General features: G+C 45.2%; 1 protein-coding gene across 1 annotated transcript in view; it reads right to left on the bottom strand.

Moving 5' to 3' along the window:
- LOC126109721 (aminopeptidase N-like) overlaps positions 1-22,152 on the bottom strand; it is a 222,875-nt gene extending 200,723 nt beyond the window's left edge. Inside the window, exons 1-2 of the mRNA XM_049914775.1 lie at positions 21,973-22,152; positions 10,479-10,822 (exon numbers count right to left, since the gene is read on the bottom strand). Coding sequence (XP_049770732.1) covers positions 10,479-10,822; positions 21,973-22,137 — 509 coding nt within the window. The 5' untranslated portion in view covers positions 22,138-22,152. The remainder of the gene's footprint in view (positions 1-10,478; positions 10,823-21,972) is intronic.
- Between the last annotated feature and the right edge of the window lie 805 nt (positions 22,153-22,957).

Genomic DNA, 22,957 nt, shown 5'->3' with positions numbered 1-22,957 from the left:
TTCCATATTCCTTTCCTCAATTTCTTCATCTCTTTACTCTCGCCGGGTAATTGTGGAAGTGTGTCATTCAACCTGTATTTTCTGGAGATACAATAAGTCGTCAATTCTCGAATTTTATCGTCTCGAGACACATTAAAAGTTGCCCAGCTAGGGAAGCACTGGTGCAATGGAAGCATAGTCATATAAACTGCAGCTTGAAACAATTACTTGGCTGCGTCATGCACATAAAGTTGGATAACCGGCAGTGGCTGTGACTCATGGTGCACATTGATAAGCCAACTGTTCTTACTATCAGAGTTATGAGTACGTGAACCAAAGCTACAAGCACCAGTTTTTATGGTGCATACTATACAGGTAATTATCAGATTAATGGTAACACGTGATTGAGTATGGTGTCATTACATCGTGCCTCTATATCGGTTGCCCAAATGACTTAGGAATGAATGCATACTATTTGTCGTTGACTTTCCAGCTGAACTCGTATCCCAACAAGGGTACCTTTCCAGCCTGACGTTAACCACCTGAAAATCAGGGCTTGATTGCACATATACGGTACTAGCCTTTTTCCCACGTCTCACACCTCAGGAGGCGGAGTTCGGGAGTGGGAGGTGTCTTATCGAAATTTGCTTGAAACTGAGAGCGGCTCCGGATTAAAGCTAAGAACTCCTAATTTTGTATTGTCCAGTTAGAGATTATATTCATGAAGTTGGCGCCATTTTGCGATCGAAATGGTAGCTCTCCAGTTATTTGTTTTCGTTTTTGATCGTAACGTTGTAGATTATCTGGTATGAATTTTGGCAAAGGTTCAAAATTATTAATATTGTGTAAGGCAGTTCAGGTGAGGAAGCTATGCCAAGTTTGAGGTCCTCCAGATCGTTAAAGCCTAGCGTAGGAATTTTTCCAAGTATCTCGTGTGCGTGATAAAACAAAATCTTTTCAATCAGAAAAATTTACACGAGCACAGTTTTGTACATAAGGTGGTACGCTTTACACTGAGAAAAAAATCAAGTTATCTCCTTTTAACGAAAAATTGATAGGTTCGAGAACTGTGTAGCAGGAAGCAATTGAATGCTTGACGATTAGGTCTGTGCAAGGGTAAAAATCAACAAGCGCTTTGCCTGCGGTCCGCTCCCGCCAAATTGAGCATTTCCTGTAAAGAACATCATCTTTGCTTTGTCTTACTTTGTTATGCTATTTGTTGCTATTCTGATCAGATGAAGCGCCATCTGTCGGACTTTCTTGAACTTTTGTATTTTTTTGGTTTTAATAAAACCCCAAGTCATTCCAAGCATGTGTGTACTTCACTATCTACATTATCCCGTGATTTATTCAGTTTTCAAATTTAGACTGACTTTTTTATCACCCGGTATATGGAACACCGCAAGACATGCACGCTCGAATGTTAATGCACATGCTAGCCAAGTCCGCAGGTTGCGCTGTTGTACTGGACCACGAACGGCACTTGCGCAATGTCCTCAATACGTTGCAAGTGCTGGTCGGGATCAGAACACTATTCTGTGTAGTTGGTTGGTTGGTTTAGAGGCGGGAGAAAGGACCGAACTACGAGGTCATCGGTCTCTTGTTCCTAATAAAGCAATGCCACAAGTGTGAGAATAAAACGGGCGAAACATATAACACAAAACGGAAAGAAACGAAAAGCCACAAGAACGAATGGAAGGCAATGAACAATATAAGGAACAAAAGAGGACAAGAAAACATCAGAGATGGTAGAAACAGGAGAGAGTAAAACATGAAAGCAGATTACAGTGGTTGACCTCGAGAATAAAAAGGGAAAGCCAGCCAGTCTGCAACACATTAAAACCTCCACCCTAAAAGCACTAGGGTGGAGGACAGAGGGACAAAGGACATGCGCTAAAACCTACATAGAAGTATAAAACCCACTCTCACGGATAAAACGGAAAACTAAAGCTGCTGTGGAGGCAGCCGGCCGTGGTGGCCGTGCGGTTCTAGGCGCGTCAGTCCGGAACCGCGTGACTGCTTCGGTCGCAGGTTCGAATCCTGCCTCGGGCATAGATGTGTGTGATGTGCTTAGGTTAGTTAGGTTTAAGTAGTTCTAGGGGACTGATGACCTCAGATGTTAAGTCCCATAGTGCTCAGAGCCATTTTTTTTTGCTGTGGAGGCATCGTCGCCCAACACCGAAGGAAGGGTGCTGGGAAAGTTAAAAGTCTGCCGCAGAGCGGCTAAAAGTGGGCAGTCCAGCAAGAGGTGGACGACCGTCATTTGGGAGCCACAGCGACACTGAGGTGGGTCCTCGTGACGGAGGAGGTAACCATGCATTAGACAGGTATGGGCAATGCGGAGCTGGCAGAGGACAAGTGATTCCCTGCGAGAGGCCTGCATGGGAGACTTCCACACATTCATAGTCTCATAGGTGGACTCCTGAGTGGACGCTACCAGAGGGTGGCGAGGGTAGCACTGGTCGATAGCTTGTAGGCTGCTCAAGGAATCAGTACACAAGAGAAATGACTCGCCAGGGCATGAGCGGATGAGCTCAAGAGCACGAGAAATGGCCGCCAGCTCTGCAGTGAAAACACGGCAGCCAACTGGCAAGGAGTGCTGCTCAATATGTCTTCCACGAACATATGCGAAGCCTACGTGACCATCAGCCATTGAGCCGTCGGTGTCCACCGCTTCAGAGCCCCGGAACTCGTCAAGAATCGAGAGGAAGTGACAGCCGAGAGCGGCGAGGTTAACGGAGTCTTTGGGGCCATGCAAAAGGTCCAGACGAAGCTGCGGACGAGGCGTACACAATGGAGGCGTACGTGAACGGACCGCAAGCAGAGGTGCTAAAGGGAAGGACTCCAGTTCGGAGAGAAGGGACCGCACGGCGAACCGCAATCGTTAGCCCCGATCTGGGCCGCCGATGCGGGAGATGGACTGCCGCGGGCGGGAAAATGGAGACGGTAATTCGGATGCACAGGGGAACTATGAATGTGTGCTGCGTAACTGGCGAGCAGTTGCGCACGTCTGATCTGCAGTGGAGGGACACCAGCCTCCACCAGGACGCTGGTCACCGGACTCGTCCTAAAAGCTCCTGTCGCTGATAGATTTCTGTGTAGCTGTGAGTGCACTGTGCTGGATCTAAGATAATTAGAACGCGGGCAAATTGTCGGTGCTCGTGTGGTGGATTCTTCTGAAGCCAAGGCAGACGAAGTGTTTAGTGTTGCAAGAGGGACTTATCGAAGATTTACACCCTATACAGAGAAATCTGTAGAACATGATAAATTATGTCACAACGCGGATGAATGTGTGTGTGTGTGTGTGTGTGTGTGTGTGTGTGTGTTCCTCCTCTTACTCCCTTTGCCCATTTCATAAACCCCTTCCATTATCCCATATCTTCCTACCCCTCCCTCTGTCTCAATTTCTACCTCCTCCTCTTTCTCTTCCACCTGCCCACTATCCCTGTACATCTTCCACCTACCTCATGCATCTCCCCCCGTCTTCGTCCATTTTCTCCTCCCGTCACTTTGTCCAGACCCTCCTCCACCCATCACAACCTATTTCTGTCTCTGGCCATTTGCAAGCGTAGCTGCTACAATACAGTTCAATACAGTAGTTTGATGCTACTCCCACAGAATGCCTGCAACCTTTCGAGTGGGCGAGAGCCACACGCCACTTTGGCTCCAGGCTCAGGTTCGCGTTCACCTTGACCTCAGCTCGCTCCCATAGGAGGTTACCCCCGGTTCGGTCTACCACTCCCGTTTTGTCGAACTTCGTTCGAAGTTCATTAATATGACCTTCATTTATACAGATGGCTCTAAGACCAATGACGGGGTCGGGTGTTCTTTTATTGTCGGGGCACAAAGTTTCAAATACCGGCTCCATGGCCATTGTTCGGTCTTCACAGCTGAGCTCTTTGCCCTCTACCATGCTGTTCTATACATCTGCCGCCACCGACATTCTGCTTATGTCATCTGCTCCGATTCCCTGAGCGCCATCCAGAGCCTCAGTGATCTGTATCCGGTTCACCCTTTCGTGCATCGGATTCAACGCTCTCTTCAGCAGCTGGTGGACGTCGGTTCTCCGGTTAGCTTTATGTGGGTTCCTGGCCATGTCGGTATCCCTGGGAACGAAGCTGCAGATGCCGCGGCCAAGGCTGCGGTCCTCCAGCCTCGGACAGCTTCTTGTTGTGTCCCTTCGTCAGATTGTAGCAGGGTCATTTGTCGGCGCATTTTATCGCTGTGGCATGCCGATTGGGCTGCACTTACGGACAACAAGCTTCGGGCCTTGAAATCTCTTCCCGCGGCTTGGACCTCCTCCTCCCGCCCTTCTCGGCGGGAGGAGGTCGTTTTGGCCCGGTTACGAATTGGACACTGCCGGTTCAGCCATCGCCATCTGCTGACGGCTGCGCCGGCGCCGTTCTGCCCGTGTGGGCAATTGCTGACGGTCCGTCACATTTTAACGTCCTGTCCGGATTTTAACACACTGCGTCTTGATCTTGGCCTGCCATGTAGTCTAGATGCCATTTTAGCGGATGACCCACGAGCAGCTGCTCGCGTTCTTCGTTTTATCAACTTGACCAACCTCTCTAAGGACATTTGATTATGCTGTTTTTTTTTTTAATCCTATGCCTATCAGTCTGTCTTTTATCGTGTTTTCCCTTTTAGTTGCTGTTTTAAACTTGTGCCTCGCGGTGCATTCCTAACGTAGTCTGGGCGCTAATGATCATTGAAGTTGTGCGCCCTAAAACCACACACACACAAAAAAAAAACCTTAAGCTGCCCAGCAAAGCAGTTTGACTTGGAAGGCTGAACCAACATGCTTGTCATGCACTGGAACCTCTATGCCAGGAGCTAGGAAAACACGTTTTTGCCCTATCTCCACATATATTGGAGCCAGGAAGTTGAGTGATCGTGTCAGAAGGTCAAGGTGGAGGACTGTGACGAGAAATAAAGAGGACAACTGCAGAAGTCGCTGTACAGCTGAATGTCGCATTTGTGAACCCTGTCAGCACCAAAACAACTCAATAGGCAGGAACTTACGAAAAAATGGTTTAAATGGCTCTGAGCACTATGGGACTTAACATCTGACGTCATCAGTGGCCTAGAATTTAGAACTACTTAAACCTAACTAACCTAAGGACATCACATGCCCGAAGCAGGATTCGAACCTGCGACCGTAGCGGTTGCGCAGTTCCAGACTGAAGCACCTAGAACCGCTCGGCCACACCGGCTGGCGAACTTACGAAACAAAACATAACTGATGCAAATGTCCGTAAGAGGAAACCATGATGCCGAAGGCTTAAGACTTGGACTGTGGATCAATGGAAGAAAGTCATTTGATCGGATGAGCCTTGTTTCAGATTGTTTCCAACTTCTGGCCGAGTTTACGTCTGGTGTAGTCCCAACCGTGCGATGCAGACTGGATGCTGTCAAGATCGAAACATGACAGTGTTTCGGTGAGATATGGGCAGCCATATCGTGGTATTCCATGTGCTCCACGGTTACTCTACTAGGTCGCATTGTTGACAAAAGGACTGTAATAGTGTTTTGGCTGATCAGGTACAGCCCATGGTAGAATACTTATTCTCCAGTGGCGATGGTGGGTTCCAAGAGACAGCTCGTACCGTCCAGGGCTGATTTTGTGAATACGAGGACGAATTCCGCACCTTCCCTGACCCACCATAGTCACCGTATTTGAATATTATTGTGCCTTTGTGGTGTGCTTTGCAGAGAACTGTGCGTGGCCACTATCCACCTCCATCATCATTACCTCAAATTTTGCGTGAAGAATGGTTTTAGATTCTCTTGAAAACCATACAGCGCCTGTATTTATGCGTTCTGAGACGACTGGAAGCTGTTTTGAATGTCGACGGTTTTCCTATACCGTATCAAGTATGGAAATGTGTTGCATTTGGGATGTTTCCATATTTTTGGAAATTTATGGTAAGATCTTATGGGACCAAACTGCTGAAGTCATCGGTCCCTAAGCTTACACCCTACTTAATCTAACATACGCTAAGGACAACACACACACACCCATGCGAGGACTGGAACCTCCGACTGGAGGGCCGCGCGAACCTGACAGGACGCCCTAGACCACGCGGCTCATATTTCTGTCCAACCCCTGTAAATAAGGCGCCGGAATTTGAACACGGGAGTCAGTCGGCAGAGAAGCTACGTTGAGTCCACGTCGCTCGATTCCCTGATCAGAGGAAGACTTCGAAGTTACCGACTTGGAAAGTTTCCTATCAGGCATCGGATTAGGGAAGGATGGGGAAGTAAGTCGGCCGTGCCTTTTCGAAGAAACCATACCGGCATTTGCCTGAAGCGATTTTGGGAAATCTCGGAAAATCTAGATCAGGATGGCCAGACGCGGGTTTGAAACGTCGTCCTCCCGAATGCGAGTCCAGTGTGTTAACCACGGCGCCATCTCCCTCATAGCGAGTTTTGGATTCTGTTTATGGAGAGTTGCACATAGGAAACAAAGAGTAATTTTGTGGTGCGGAGTATGCCGGCGATATTTAGCTTTCACGTATGTGCTGCTGACGCCTAGGGGTCCGCCGGCTCTTTCTAGGGGGTCCGTGGCCACCCTTCACGAAATCGTGTAAAATAATGAGTAAAATTATTGAATAAAAATGTGAAAATCAAATTCATCACTTTTTTCCGTGTGAAAAAAATGTGTACTTTTACTTCAGGTCGTATTCCCAAGCAGCCTTTGCGGTTCCTAAGTGAGACCGCATACACAGTTTAGTGCCAGAGAATGCGGCTTTTCTGATCGACTGTTTCACAACAATACGGGGGTCGTTTGTGCACCGGCTCACGGCGGTAGATGGGACTTCTTCGCTATTGCACTTGATTTGAACTGTGTTACACCAGGGCTTCCCAACCTTTTCAGCTGGTGGACCCCTTCTTCAGTCGAAAATCCATGGCGGACCCCCAGTCAGTTCCCAATGACCCCCCCCCCCCCCCCCCGAAGTATCAATAGTCTTTGGTTTAGAGATGAATGAAAACAACTTGAAGGTCAAAAATCGACTTATGAAATAGGTAGTGCACTGACAAAGCAAGTTTAACATTTAATGTTTCCACCACAGTTCTAGGATTTTCGGTAGCCCAAATTCTGCAGTTGTGGGCGTTGAAGACCCTCGGAGCGTGAAATGAGCTTCGTTGGTCCACAACACGTTACTCAACCAATCGTCATCTTCCGCCATCTTTTGAAACGCGCTGAAACCTTTTACGCATGCGCGGAGCGAGCTTTGTCGACCAATCACAGCACTCGCTGGCACGTATGCGGCCCCAGGCATCATTAAATGTTAAACTTGCTTTGTCAGTGCACTACCTATTTCATAAGTCGATTTTTGACCTTCAAGTTGGTTTCATTCATCTCTAAACCAAAGACTACTGATACTTCGGGGGGGGGGGGGGGGGGACGAAGTACATATTCCAGAATTCGAAACCAGAACAGCTGTTAGCATGAGTGACATAAGGGTAGTTATCTTAGGTGTTGCAAAACAACTCAAATATCTTAAGAAAGGCAAGTCTTCCGGTCCAAATGGTATACCAATCAGGTTCCTTTCAGAGTATGCAGACACAATAGCGCCTTTCTTAGCAATTATATACAACCGCTCACTTGACGAAAGGTGTTCCCTCAAGACTGGAAAGTAGCAGAGGTCACACCAACATTCAAGAAAGGAAATAGCAGTAAACCACTGAATTACAGATCCGCATCATTGACCTCAATTTGCAGTTGGATTGTGGAGCATATACTGTACTCTAACATTATGAATCACCTTGAAGAAAATGACTTACATAACCCAACACGGATTTAGAAAATATCTTACAACGCAGCCCGACAAGGGATCTCAGATCGATTCCATATTCCTAGATGCCCAGAAGGCTTTTGATACCGTTCGTCACAAGCGACTATTAATCAAATTGCGTGCATATGGAGTATCGTCTCACTTGTGTGACTGGATTCGTGATTTCCTCTCAGAGAGGTCACAGTTCGTAGAGATAGACGGTAAATCGCCGAGTAGAACAGAAGTGACATCTGGCGTTCCGCAAAGTAGTGTCAAAGGCCCTCTGCTGTTCCTGATTTACATAATTCATCTAGGTGATAATCTGAGCAGCCCCCTAAGATTGTTTGCAGATGACGCTGAAATTTACCGTTTAGTAAAATCATCAGACGATCAATTCCATTTACAAATTGACCTAGAGAGAATTTATGTATGGTGCGAAAAGTGGCAATTGGCAATAAACAAAGAAAAGTGCGAGGTCATCGACATGGGTAGTAAAAGAAATCCGATAAATTTTGGGTATACGATAGATCGCACAAATCTAAGGACTGTCAATTCGACTAAATACCTAGGTATTACAATTACGAGCAATTTAAATTGGAAAAACCACATAGATAATATTGTGGGGAAGGCGAAACGAAGACTGCGCTTTGTTGGCAGAACACTTAGAAGGTGCGACAAACCCACGAAAGAGACAGCCTACATTACACTTGTCCGTCCTCTGCTAGAATATTGCTGCGCGGTATGGGATCCTTACCAGGTAGGATTGACGGAGGACATCGAAAACGCGCAAAGAAGGGCAGATCGTTTGATGTTATCGCGCAATATGGGTGAGAGTGTCACTGATATGATATGCGAGTTGGGGTGGCAGTCAAAACAAAGGCGGTCTTCTTTGCGGCGAGATCTATTTACGAAATTTCAATCACCAACTTTCTCTTCCGAATGCGAAAATATTCTGTTAGACACCCACCTACGTGGGGAGAAATGATCATCATAACAAAATAAGAGAATAAAATTATAAACATCCGACCAGTTGCAATGGATAAAGAAATTCTTTACCTAGGTTTCGAAAAATATAAATTTGTCTTCTTCATAAGGTAACAATTTTACATTAGTAAGGACTATGTACCATCGGCGATTAGTCCTTACTAATGTAAAATTGTTATCTTCTGAAGGAGACAAATTTATATTTGTCGAAACCTAGGCAAAGAATTTCTTAATCAATTACATCTGGTCGGCTGTTTATAATTTTATTACGTGAAACTCTTGCCGTTGTTCAGCTATGTTCAAAATATTGCAAATAAGAGAAATCAGAGCTCGAGCGGAAACATTTAGCTGTTCCGTTTTCCCACGCGCCATTCGAGAGTGGAATGGTAGAGATGTGGTATGAAAGTGGTTCGATGAACCCTCTGCCAGGCATTCAAGTGTGAATTGGAGAGTAGCCATGTAGATGTAGAGCACCGACCCTGTACTTCTGATCCACCCACGCGATTGTCATACCTTCGTTCCATTAAAAAACGTCTTCGAGAGTCGACGATTCTTGTCGGACAGGGAAGTGCAGCAGGCAGTTACGGACTTCTTCACGCAGCAAGGCACTGTGTTTTAAGAAACGGGTATCTTCAGCTTGGTGCGTCCGTGGGATGACTGCCTCAATGCTTACAGCGTCTTAGAAGGGAACCTTCCCATCGCACCCCCCTCAGATTTAGTTATAAGTTGGCACAGTGGATAGGCCTTGAAAAACTGAACAAAGATCAATCGAGAAAACAGGAAGAAGTTGTGTGGAACTATGAAAAAAATAAGCAAAATACACAAACTGAGTAGTCCATGCGAAAGATAGGCAACGTCAAGGATAGTATGAGCTCACGAGCGCCGTGGTCCTGTGGTTAGCGTAAGCGGCTGCGGAACGAGAGGTCCTTGGTTCAACTCTTTCCTCGAGTGAAAAGTTTACTTTCAATTTATTTTCGCAAACTTATGATCTGTCCGTTCGTTCATTGACGTCTCTGTTCACTGTAATAAGTTTAGTGTCTGTGTTTTGCGACCGCACCGCAAAACCGTGCGATTAGTAGACGAAAGGATGTGCCTCTCCAATGGGAACCGAAAACATTTGATCAAGGTCATAGGTCAACCGATTCCTCCACAGGAACACGTCTGATATATTCTATACGACACTGGTGACGGCATGTGCGTCACATGACAGGAATATGTTGTCGAACCACCTAACTTGTACACTTGGCGAATGGTTAAAAAGATTCTTCTACTTTGCCCGATTTAGGTTTTCTTGTGGATGTGATAATCACTCCCAAAAAAGTGATGAAAACGTAAGTTTGTCACATAAACTGAAAATAAGAAATTAAACTTTTCACTCGAGGGAAGATTTGAACCAACGACCTCTCGTTCGGCAGCAGCTCACGCTAACCACGGGACCACGGCGCTGCTGGGCTCGTACTACCCTTGATGTGTCCTATGTTCCGCATGGACTACTCGGTTTGTATATTTTGTTCATTTTTTTCATAGTTCCACACAACTTCTTCCTGTTTTCTCGATTGATCTGTGTTCAGTTTTTCAAGGCGTATCCAATGTGTCAACTTATAACTAAGTCTGAGGGGGGTGCTATGGGGAGGTTCCCTTTTTAGACCGATAGGCGTACTGGTTCTGGACTGCGCGGCATTCTACGGGGAACTTTCCGACCGCCCCTTACAGATACATAAAGTGCCGACTTACTTGGTGTTGTCGACTGTGATGGCGACCTCTTCGGCAGAAATGTTGAGTTGCTTGGAGTGGAAGACGACGGTGTCTGCGCTGGTGCCTTCGTCCACGCTGATGGTGATGGCGACGTGACCGATGAAGGTGAAGTTGGTGCCCTCTCCCAGGTATGGCTTCAGGTGCAGCTCGTACAGGTGCGGCCGCACCCGGGGGCTCAGCCGCTCGGACGCCGGGGGCGGCTTCTGGGGGCCGCCTTCGCCCTCACCGCCGTCTCCGGTGCCGCCACTCGGAGGCGCCTCGCCGCCTCCCGGTCTAGCCGTGCCGTTGGTGGCCGCCTGCGCTACAGGCGCCTGTTTCCTTGTCTGGAAGGTCAGAAGGTGCACATGTCAGCCGGGAGACATTAACACTCCAGTGTTAAACGGTCATTCGGAAAGTAAAAATGGCTCTGAGCACTACGGGACTTAACTGCTGAGGTCATCAGTCACCTAGAACTTAGAACTACTTAAATCTAACTAAACCAAGAACATCACACACACCCATGCCCGAGGCAGGATTCGAACCTGAGACCGTAGCGGTGCTCGGTTCCAGACTGTAGCGCCTAGAACCGTTCGGCCACACGGGCCGGCTCGGAAAGTAAACAACGAGTTTTCTCTACAGATATTGTTGTTTGATATAACTAAACGAAACTGTATTTTACATACAGTTTGATATCCAAGTTACTTTTCCAAGTAGTCATCGTTCAAATTTAGGCACTAGTACAGTTTCATCAGCTTTTATATCACACACACCCATGCCCGAGGCAAGATTCGAACCTGAGACCGTAGCAGTCGCTCGGTTCCAGACTGTAGCGCCTAGAACCGCTCGGCTCGGAAAGTAAACAACGTGTTTTCTCTACAGATATTGTTATTTGATATAACTAAACGAAAATATATTTTACATACAGTTTGATATCCAAGTTACTTTTCTACGTAGTCATCGTTCAAATTTAGGCACTAGTACAGTTTCATCAGCTTTTATACGCCTTCTGTACATTCAGTGGCCACGAGCCTTCTGTATACTCAATGGGCACGAAGTTATTTACCCACTGATTAATGGCTTCTTTTTAAGTTCGATCATAATTTCCGTAGCGTTGTCCACTCAAAAAAATCTTTCAATCTGGATAGTAAGTGACAATCACTTGGAGCTAAGATGGGACTGAACGGCGGATGTTGAAACCACTGAAACAAGACCTGTGTCACTCCCGCTACTTGCGGACGTGCATTGTCGTGATGGAGGTCGACTCCACTGGTAAGCATTACACGCCACTGTATTTTTAATGGTGCAGCGAAGTCGTTGAAGAATCTGATGCCCGCCGCATTCATGGTCTCACCTCTAGGCACATAGCCGACTATCAGGAAACCCTTACGATACCGAAACACCGTCGCCATTATCTTTCTGGTGTTCAAATATCTTTTGCTTTGTTCGGTTTCTTTGGGGACTGCGAATGATGGCATTCCACTGATTGGCGCTTTGTTTCTGGTGTGGAATGCGCTATCCCATCTCATCACTACTGGCAATGTGATTCAAATATTCATTACCATCCTTTTCCTAAAGGCTGACAAATGTTAACGCAGCTGCCATCCTTATCGTTTTGCGCTCGCCCGACAAAATTCGGTGACAAAATTCGAGGAAGCCACCTGGCACACCCTTTTTTTATGGCTCCAACTGCAATAACAATCTCGTACAACACAGTTCATGAAATGTCTGGAAAGAATGAGTGCAGTCCACTAACTGTGCTGGATTTTTGTTTTAATACACTACTGGCCATTAAAATTGCTACACCACGAAGATGACGTGCTACAGACGCGAAATTTAACGGACAGGAAGATGATGCTGTGATATGCAAATGATTAGCTTTACAGAGCATTCACACAAGGATGGCGCCGGTCGCGACACTTACAACGTGCTGACATGAGGAAAGCTTCTAGCCGATTTCACATACACAAACAGCAGTTGACCGGCGTTGCCTGGTGAAGCGTTGTTGTGATGCCTCGTCTAAGGAGGAGAAATGCGTACCATCACGTTTCCGACTTCGACGATAAAGGTCGGGTTGTAGGCTATCGCGATTGCGGTTTATCGTATCACGACATTGCTGCTCGCTTTGGTCGAGATACAATGACTGTTAGCAGAATATGGAATCGGTGGGTTCAGGAGGGACAGTTCGACGACGTTTGCAGCAGCATGGACTATCAGCTCGGAGACCACGGCTGCACTTACCCTTGACGCTGCATCACAGACAGAAGCGCCTACGATGGTGTACTCAACGACGAACCTGGGTGCACGAATGGCAAAACGTCATTTTTTCCGATGAATCCAGATTCTGTTTACAGCATCGTGATGGTCGCATGCGTGTTTGGTGACATCACGGTGAACGCACATTGGTAGCATGTACTCGTCATCGCCATACTGGCGTATCACCCAGCGTGATGGTATGGGGTGCCATTGGTTATACGTCTCGGTCACCTCTTGTTCGCACTGACGGCACTTTGAACAGTGAACGTTACATTTCAGATGTGTTACGACCCGTGGCTCTATCCTTCATTCGATCCCTGCGAAACCCTACATTTCAGCACGATAATGCACGACCGCATGATGCAGGTCCTGTACGGGCCTTTATGGATACAGAAAATGTTCGACTGCTGCCCTGGCCATCACATTCTCCAGATTTCTCACCAACTGAAAACGTCTGGTCAATGGTGGCCGAGCAACTGGCTCGTCACAATACGCCAGTCACTATTCTTGATGAACTGTGGTATCGTGTTGAAGCTGCATGGGCAGCTGTATCTGTACACGCCATCCAAGCTCTGTTTGACTGAATGCCCAGGTGGTTGTTCTGGGTGCTGCTTTCTCAGGATCTATGCACCCAAATTGAGTGAAAATGTAATCACATGTCAGTTCTAGTATAATATATTTGTTCAATGAATACCCGTTTATCATCTGCATTTCTTCCTGGTCTAGCAATTTTGATGGCCAGTAGTGTACTTGCTTTGAGTCAGTCAATGACCACCGAGGGCCGGCTCGAGCGATATTCGCCGTGAACATTCTTCCGTCCGCCATGAAACATGATACACCACTTTCTAACTGACTCTTCGTTCATTACATCACCGTAAACCTCAGTTATCTCTCTATAAATTTCGATCTGTCGGACGTCTTGCGCGTTTAAAAAGCGAATAGCACTGCGCATCTCACACTTGGCGGTATCGTCAATTTCGTCACACAATTTAAAGTCGCACGGCTAAGCATTATGCAGCCGTAGTGGATAGTAGCTACCGCAAACTGAAGCGGATGAGTAGCGAGGTCAGTGGTCGGTCGACGGAGGTAGTGGGGGAACATGGTCACATGTCGAAACAAAATGTTCTTTACTTTCCGAAAGACCCTCGTAATAACCAGTAAACTCCCGATTCTTTGAAAAATCTGACTCCCACCTACACCGTGCCGCAGGAGGAACGGTTAGCGTCCTGGATATGACAGGAGCGATAAATCGAAGCAAAAAATTCAAGCAAGAGTGTGCTCGAAAATATAGACCTCAAGAGCTCTTCTAAGATCAACAAGTGCACAAAGGTCTTAGAGCCCATATTTTTTGGACACTTTTTCTTGATTTGATCCATATTAGCACCTCTCAAAAATATGGAAAGCAAAGAGTTTGCAGTAGAACAGGTTTGTTTCACACTATCGAAGATGAAGTGCTCGTAGCTCTTAAAGCATACTTTTTAGACCCCATGTTTACTAGACTTTTTGCTTTGATTATCACTCCTATTACATCCCTGGGTATTGCCACTCTATATAAAAGAATTTGCAACCTATGATTAATTCCTAAATTAATCGAGGTTTAAAATACTTGACCTTAAGCACGTAAGCGAGAAAATTTTTAGAAAAGGTGTGTGTAGTTCGCTGAAGTCGCTATGTGCTCCAATTATGAAACACTAGATGACTATGGTATGGGTAACTTGTGGGCAGTAAGTTAACACTATGTCGGCATATGCACACTTTCTAAGTGTAGTACTTATTGTATTAAATTTTAACATATTGTACCGCTTTATAAATACGTTACGACAGCGTTTTAAATTTCTAAATTCTGTCAATGATTACACCAAATCAATAAAAATTTTCTTGCCCCCGGCAAGCTGTTAGATAGACTACCTGTAACTGAACCCTGAACTATAGATGCATAATTTCATCATTCTGTGGAAGGGAAAAAGGACGACAGTAATATCATATACTCGTTTTGCGAAAATCACAGCAGTGAGAAGAGTATATTTGGGAAAGGTGGTCTTTTATTGTTCTGAAAACATCGATGACTGGAAACCCATTTCGGACTTCTCTCACGTCACATCTTAAAAGCCATTGATCAAAGTGCAGTCTGGTGGATGCAGTAATTCTTGACTTCCATAAACCAAGTGACTCAGAACCACGCCTACACTTACTATCCAACGTATGATTGTACGGGGTACCACGCTAAGTGAACTAACTTTTGCTTAAAATGGCACGCAGTAAAACTTCAACATGATGCACGACGTTTTAATTTATTACTTCTTTACTGCTAACTACGCTCGCAATCCATTTCGCAAACAGTATCCACATATACCACTGACCCTATCATCGTACGACACATTGTTCGAGAGATATGATGTCATAAACACTGATATGCGTAAAAAACTTACTTTCGCTTAAAATGGAGTGCAAATTACAGACGTTTGACGCTGTGTTATATATGAGAATTCTATTCTTTGAAGAACCGAGGATTTTCTAATTCACCACAATCCGCTGCATATTGGTCCCGTAGGAATCGCAAAACACGGTTAGAACAGATACAGAACGTCGAACCACTTAACGTCACATGTTTATTTATTCTGTATTTCATCGTTTGGAGGTTAGTTATTTTTACATAGGGCGCTTCTAACACTGTTCTCTACCGTAAGGCACCAACACGCCAAAATTATTTCGCCACAGTGGAAAAATGAAAATCGAAAACTGACGATAATTTAAAGTGTATCTTGCAAATCATGTGAACAGCCGTCTGATGGACTTGCCAGTTCGAAATCGGTATCGGCGCTATTTACCTAAATAAATAGCTGTATTAATAGTGGCTGGTTGCTGTCTTCTTCTTCTTTGTAAGAATTAACCTACATTAATTGTTTATAGTTTTGTTAATATTCTTCATTTTCCCTCTATTGTTGAGTTTGGTTCTTATTATATCCACTCTATGTTTTCAAAATTTTAGTGTTTTGGTTAATATGCGAACATTTTAGTTCATCTTTTGCAATTAAGACGCATGCAGAGGTTTCGATTTCTGGTAGAATTCTAGCTGCTATCTTATTAATGTTACTTAAATGTGGTACATCGTAGAATGACCATTATTTCTCATTTGGGTTGTTTTTTTAATTTTTTTTTTATTTTTTTTATTTTTATTTTTTTACTTCAAGTTTGTCACGTGGTGTTAGTGTTAAAATTACTCTTTTGTCAATCAGCTTTTAGTCTTCGATTGCTGATTCTTCTGTTATTGATAGTTGACTGGATAAAAATTTTATTTTATTTAATCGTATTCACTTTCCTTAATAATAAAACAAGTTCTTTACTTTTCAAATATTGTTTACAAATGTTTAGGCAACCCCTGTTTTATAGTAACCCTGTCCATAGTTTAGCTCTGTTATGATTTCTTTTGAGATGATCAATTATGCCTACGGATATTTCTTTAAATTTGATAAGTTAATGAAGTTTATTCAGTACAATTGTATCATGATCTCTCTTCAGACTTTTGGCACTAAGTTTTTAATCCATTTTAGAGCTGTTTATACTCAACTGCTTAACATAAAATCCCGAGTATACTCGTTTCTTTTTTTTTTCTTTTTTTTCTTTTTTTTTAATTCTGACAAAATAATAAAACGCCGAGTATACTCGGGCTTATCATTTCCGACTGGCACACGTTTTAAAAGGCCCAATTTACTCGTTCTATCTCGTGTTTTGGCAGTTCCTTGATATTTTCGATAGATGCCACTGTGGTGCGTTACTCTAAAGTGTATATTTCTGGCAAGAGATGTCTCTGAATCAGGCAGTTGTACTAGCGGTCACTCTACAATCTGTTCTTGCAGTTTGCCTGTTATTTCCTCACGTTTTATGAAAATGGAGAGTGAAGATGAGTTTGATATTGAATTTAGTGGGTCTCAGAGGTCTGAAGATTGCTATGAAGAGAGTTCGGAAGAAGGAAGCGATGAATCAGTTTCTTCTGAGTGTGACATTGCAAGCGCCATAGTGTGGTACGAGACAGATCCATCTAAGCCACTGCCACCTGCTCCACCACGTTATCCTTTTACAGGTAAACCTCAAATTAATTGTGAACCCTGTATTGACGATGTCTTGCATTATTTTAGACAGTTCATTGATGACGGATACATGCAAATTTTCCGAGACCAACAAATATGCAACACAAACAAACGTCCCGGCATGGAAGCCAACAACAATTGATGAGATGTACGTATTTGTTGCTGTAATATTGTTACAAAGCGTTGTGAAAAAAAACCACATATCAGATGTACTGGACAAAAAGAGCTACATTAGCCACATCAATTTTTAGAGAGGTTCTACCATTCAAGAGGTTTGTCAATTTGAAGACGAACTTACATTTTTCGGACGATGCAACCTATAACGCAGAAAGCCATCCACAACCTAAACTGAGTCAAGTATGGCCTACTGTGAGCTACTTGTTGACTAAATTTATATAACAGCAGGCTTTTATCTACGGTGACATCTGTTTCTGGAACACAGCTGTTTCTAAAGGGCGACTGGGATGGATCCAGCATTTGCCACTCAAGAGAGCTAGGTTTGGCATAAAAACATTCATGTTGTGTGAGTCACAGACTGGATATGTCTTGTCCCTAATTATTTACGTTGGCAAGGGCACTACATTTGAGGAAGAATACAAGGATCTGCCAATGTCGTCACAAATTGTAGTGACACTAATGCAACCCTTGCTAAGTATGGGATACTGCTTGACTCTAGATAATTATTATAGCTCTCCCCAGCTTGCTGACCTTCTGCTAACAAAAAGAACAGATATGTATGGCACCGCGCGTCCTACAAGAAAAGAAAAGTAGCCTTCTTTCCGGACCAAAAAACTGAAGAAAAGGGAGGTCGCAGCATTCCAGCGAGGTAAATTGATTGCACTGAAATGAAAAGATAAGAGAGACCTCTGCATGCTGTCCACTATCCACAATTGATCGTCCGCAGCTCGTGGTCGTGCGGTAGCGTTCTCGCTTCCCACGCCCGGGTTCGATTCCCGGCGGGGTCAGGGATTTTCTCTGCCTCGTGATGACTGGGTGTTGTGTGCTGTCCTTAGTTAGGTTTAAGTAGTTCTCAAGTTCTAGGGGACTGATGACCATAGATGTTAAGTCCCATAGTGCTCAGAGCCATTTTGAACCATTTTGATAAAGTTGATCAGCACATCGCAAACAATCCATTGCCACGCAAGAGGGGTAAAAAGTATTACAAGAAGATATTTTTTCCATCTATTGGAATTAGCAGAATGGAATGCCTTTGTCCTATATAAAAAACATGGAGGAAAGCTCACGGCCCTTGACTTTCGCGTGGCTGTCGCTGAACAGCTCATTGCCAAACATCGGGGAGAGGAACGTTCACCCAAAGCAGCGGGCCGTCCATCAGCAAAATCAACCCAGCGCGACTTGTTGGACGTCATTTTCCATCTACGATTCCTCCGACCGAGAAGAAGCAGAATCCAACAAGAACGTGTAGGATGTGCAGTAGTGTGCGTGATGCCAGAGGGAAGAAGGCACGGAGGGAATCAAGATACATGTGTAAAGACTGGTGTAGCTTTGTGTACTGATTCTTGCTTCGGAGCATTTCACACAGCCACAAACATATAAACAATGAAACTTCCTGGCAGATTAAAACTGTGTGCCCGACCGAGACTCGAACTCGGGACCTTTGCCTTTCGCGGGCAAGCGCTCTACCATCTGAGCTACCGAAGCACGACTCACGCCCGGTACTCACAGCTTTACTTCTGCCAGTATCTCGTCTCCTACCTTCCAAACTTTACAGAAGCTCTCCTGCGAACCTTGCAGAACTAGCAAAGGCAAAGGTCCCGAGTTCGAGTCTCGGTCGGGCACACAGTTTTAATCTGCCAGGAAGTTTCATATCAGCGCACACTCCGCTGCAGAGTGAAAATCTCATTCTGGAAACATCCCCCAGGCTGTGGCTAAGCCATGTCTCCGCTATATCCTTTCTTTCAGGAGTGCTAGTTCTGCAAGGTTCGCAGGAGAGCTTCTGTAAAGTTTGGAAGGTAGGAGACGAGATACTGGCAGAAGTAAAGCTGTGAGTACCGGGCGTGAGTCGTGCTTCGGTAGCTCAGATGGTAGAGCGCTTGCCCGCGAAAGGCAAAGGTCCCGAGTTCGAGTCTCGGTCGGGCACACAGTTTTAATCTGCCAGGAAGTTTCATATCAGCGCACACTCCGCTGCAGAGTGAAAATCTCATTCTGGAAACATCCCCCAGGCTGTGGCTAAGCCATGTCTCCGCTATATCCTTTCTTTCAGGAGTGCTAGTTCTGCAAGGTTCGCAGGAGAGCTTCTGTAAAGTTTGGAAGGTAGGAGACGAGATACTGGCAGAAGTAAAGCTGTGAGTACCGGGCGTGAGTCGTGCTTCGGTAGCTCAGATGGTAGAGCGCTTGCCCGCGAAAGGCAAAGGTCCCGAGTTCGAGTCTCGGTCGGGCACACAGTTTTAATCTGCCAGGAAGTTTCATATCAGCGCACACTCCGCTGCAGAGTGAAAATCTCATTCTGGAAACATCCCCCAGGCTGTGGCTAAGCCATGTCTCCGCTATATCCTTTCTTTCAGGAGTGCTAGTTCTGCAAGGTTCGCAGGAGAGCTTCTGTAAAGTTTGGAAGGTAGGAGACGAGATACTGGCAGAAGTAAAGCTGTGAGTACCGGGCGTGAGTCGTGCTTCGGTAGCTCAGATGGTAGAGCGCTTGCCCGCGAAAGGCAAAGGTCCCGAGTTCGAGTCTCGGTCGGGCACACAGTTTTAATCTGCCAGGAAGTTTCATATCAGCGCACACTCCGCTGCAGAGTGAAAATCTCATTCTGGAAACATCCCCCAGGCTGTGGCTAAGCCATGTCTCCGCTATATCCTTTCTTTCAGGAGTGCTAGTTCTGCAAGGTTCGCAGGAGAGCTTCTGTAAAGTTTGGAAGGTAGGAGACGAGATACTGGCAGAAGTAAAGCTGTGAGTACCGGGCGTGAGTCGTGCTTCGGTAGCTCAGATGGTAGAGCGCTTGCCCGCGAAAGGCAAAGGTCCCGAGTTCGAGTCTCGGTCGGGCACACAGTTTTAATCTGCCAGGAAGTTTCATATCAGCGCACACTCCGCTGCAGAGTGAAAATCTCATTCATATAAACAATGGCTCTAAATTTAATGGTTAGTGTTGCTGTTCACTTTTAGTGCTTCGATGCACAGAATTACTGTAATTTAAAGAAAAAAAAAAAACAAGGTTGAGCCTATCACGAGTATAATCGTGATTTTAAACCAGGGGCTATTTAGAGATGAAAATGTCCATTGTTAAGCACATAAAAAATAATTTCGTTGTTACTGCCATTGTTGTGCTTCACTGAATATTTCTTTTTGCCAATAAAAAAATGAGTTGAAAAAGAACCAACTTCTTCTTAGAAGCAGTCTTCGAAAGGGAGGTAAGAAGGAAATGACAAGTATTTTGGACAGGTCAGGAAAACTGCTTGTGAATCCTGTTGATGCCTTGGGCAGATGGAGGGAATATTTTGAAGAGTTGCTCAATGTAGGTGAAAATACGATCAGTAATGTTTCAGATTTCGATGTACAATGGGACAAGAATGAAGATGGAAATAGGATCACATTTGAGGAAGTGGAGAAAATGGTCAGTAGATAACGTCAAGTCTTAAATGGCTACACAGGATAATTGAAATGGCGTGGGAGTTGGGACAGGTTCCATCAGACTGGACGAAAGCAGTAATCACACCAATCTTTAAACATGGAAACAGAAAATATTGTAACAACTACAGAGGGTTTAGGCCTCTTAGAGGTTGTCAGGACCAGATCTTTAGCTTACGGCAAATAATTGAGAAGTGTTATGAGTGGAACAGGGAATTGGCTCTGAGCACTATGGGACTTAACATCTATGGTCATCAGTCCCCTACAGGGAATTGTATCTGTTTTATAGACCTAGAAAAAGCATATGACGGGGTTCCTAGGAGGAAGTTATTGTCTGTTCTACGTGATTATGGAATAGGAGGCAAACTTTTGCAAGCAATTAAAGGTCTTTACATGGATAGTCAGGCAGCAGTTAGAGTTGACGGTAAACTGAGTTCATGGTTCAGAGTAGTTTCAGGGGTAAGACAAGGTTGCAACCTGTCTCCACTGTTGTTCATATTATTTATGGATCATATGTTGAAAACAATAGACTGGCTGGGTGAGATTAAGATATGTGAACACAAAATAAGCAGTCTTGCATATGCGGATGACTTAGTTGTGATGGCACATTCTATTGAAAGTTTGCAAAGTAATAAATCAGAGCTAGATCAGAAATGTAAGGACTATGGTATGAAGATTAGCATCTCCAAAACAAAAGTAATGTCAGTGGGAAAGAGATATAAACGGATTGAGTGCCAAATAGGAGGAACAAAGTTAGAACAGGTGGACGGTTTCAAGTACTTAGGATGCATATTCTACAGGATGGCAACATAGTGAGAGAACTGGAAGCGAGGTGTAGCAAAGCTAATGCAGTGAGCGCTCAGCTATGATCTACTCTCTTCTGCAAGAAGGAAGTCAGTACCAAGACTAAGTTATCTGTGCACCGTTCAATCTTTTGACCAACTTTGTTGTATGGGAGCGAAAGCTGAGTGGATTCAGGTTGCCTTATCAATAACGTTGAGGTTACGGATATGAAAGTAGCTAGGATGGCTGCAGGTACTAGTAGATAGGAACAATGGCAGGAGGGTGTGCACAATGAGGAAATCAAAGAAAAACTGGGAATGAACTCTATAGATGTAGCAGTCAGGGCGAACAGGCGTTAGATGGTGGGGTCATGTTACACGCATGGGAGAAGCAAGGTTACCCAAGAGACTCGTGGGCTCAGCAGTAGAGGGTAGGAGGAGTCGGGGCAGACCGAGGAGAAGGTACCTGGATTCGGTTAAGAATGATTTTGAAGTAATAGGCTTAACATCAGAAGAGGCACCAATGTTAGCACTGAATAGGGGATCATGGAGTAATTTTATAAGGGGGACTATGCTCCAGACTGAACGCTGAAAGGCATAATCAGTCTTAAATGATGATGACGATGAAAGAACCATCATATCGTAAATAATACATATGATAAGAGGTTAGTATAGACACATCCCGAATAAAACCCACCTGCTTTCAAGAAAAAAGTTTGGCTACACTGCCATGTTCAGCAAACTGAGATTGGTTTGAAATTTATTTATTTATTTATTGAGTGACGTACCGCAACGCCGAAGTAGTAGACGAGGACGCCGACAAGCGCTGCGAACAGGACGGCGGCGAAGACGAAGGCGAGCGCGCGGCCCGTCGAGACGAAGCAGCCGCCCTTGCGGCCGTACTCGATGGCGTCCGCGTGCAGGAACTCGTCGCGGCTCGTCGACAGCGGCATCGCGCCTGCGGGGGCGGCGGCGGGGGCGGGGGCGGCGGCCGAAGGCGGAGAGGCCGGCGGCCGCGACTCGCGGCTCTTGTGAGCGGACGACGGGCCCGCGCTGCTGCCTGCAACACGCCACGTCGATACCGTGCTTTTGGATATCCTGAAGGTTTTTGACACAGTTCCTCACAAGCGCCTTCCAATGAAATTGCGCACCTGTTGGAGTATCATCACACATGTGCGACTGGATTCGACTCATAAGGATCACACAGTTCGTAGTAGCTGACGGAAAACAGAAGTACAGGGGTTATTCTAAATGATGGATCCATTTTCAAAATTTCGTATTTATTCAAGTATAAATCCTAAATGAACAAGGTTTATACCAATGGGCCGGCCGGAATGGCCGAGCGGTTCTAGGCGCTACAGTCTGAGCCGCGCGACTGCTGCGGTCGCAGGTTCGAATCCTGCCTCGGGCATGGACGTGTGTGATGTCCTTAGGTTAGTTAGGTTTAAGTAGTTCTAAGTTCTAGGGGACATGACCTCAGCAGTTAAGTCCCATAGTGCTCAGAGCCATTTGAACCATTTATACCAATGAAAAGAGGAAGTTTCAAAGTTTTTTCATAATTGCTAGGCAGAAATACTAACCATTACACTACCACAGCACAATGGTCAACATTGCTGCACGAACTATCTAAGCTCAGTGCCCTCCGCAACACAAACTTCAATTCATTTTCCCTTATACAGGGTGAAAAGTATTTAAACCGACAAACTCTGGGAGATTGTAGCGGACATCAAAACAAATATTTTTCCCTAATGCCATTTTTTGCTGTGAGGAATA

Source organism: Schistocerca cancellata, chromosome 12 (genome assembly GCF_023864275.1).
Source record: "Schistocerca cancellata isolate TAMUIC-IGC-003103 chromosome 12, iqSchCanc2.1, whole genome shotgun sequence".
In the NCBI taxonomy this organism is placed as follows: Eukaryota; Metazoa; Arthropoda; class Insecta; order Orthoptera; family Acrididae; genus Schistocerca; species Schistocerca cancellata.
Note: the sequence above shows the minus strand (reverse complement) of the source record. Positions and strands in the feature narration are given on the sequence as shown.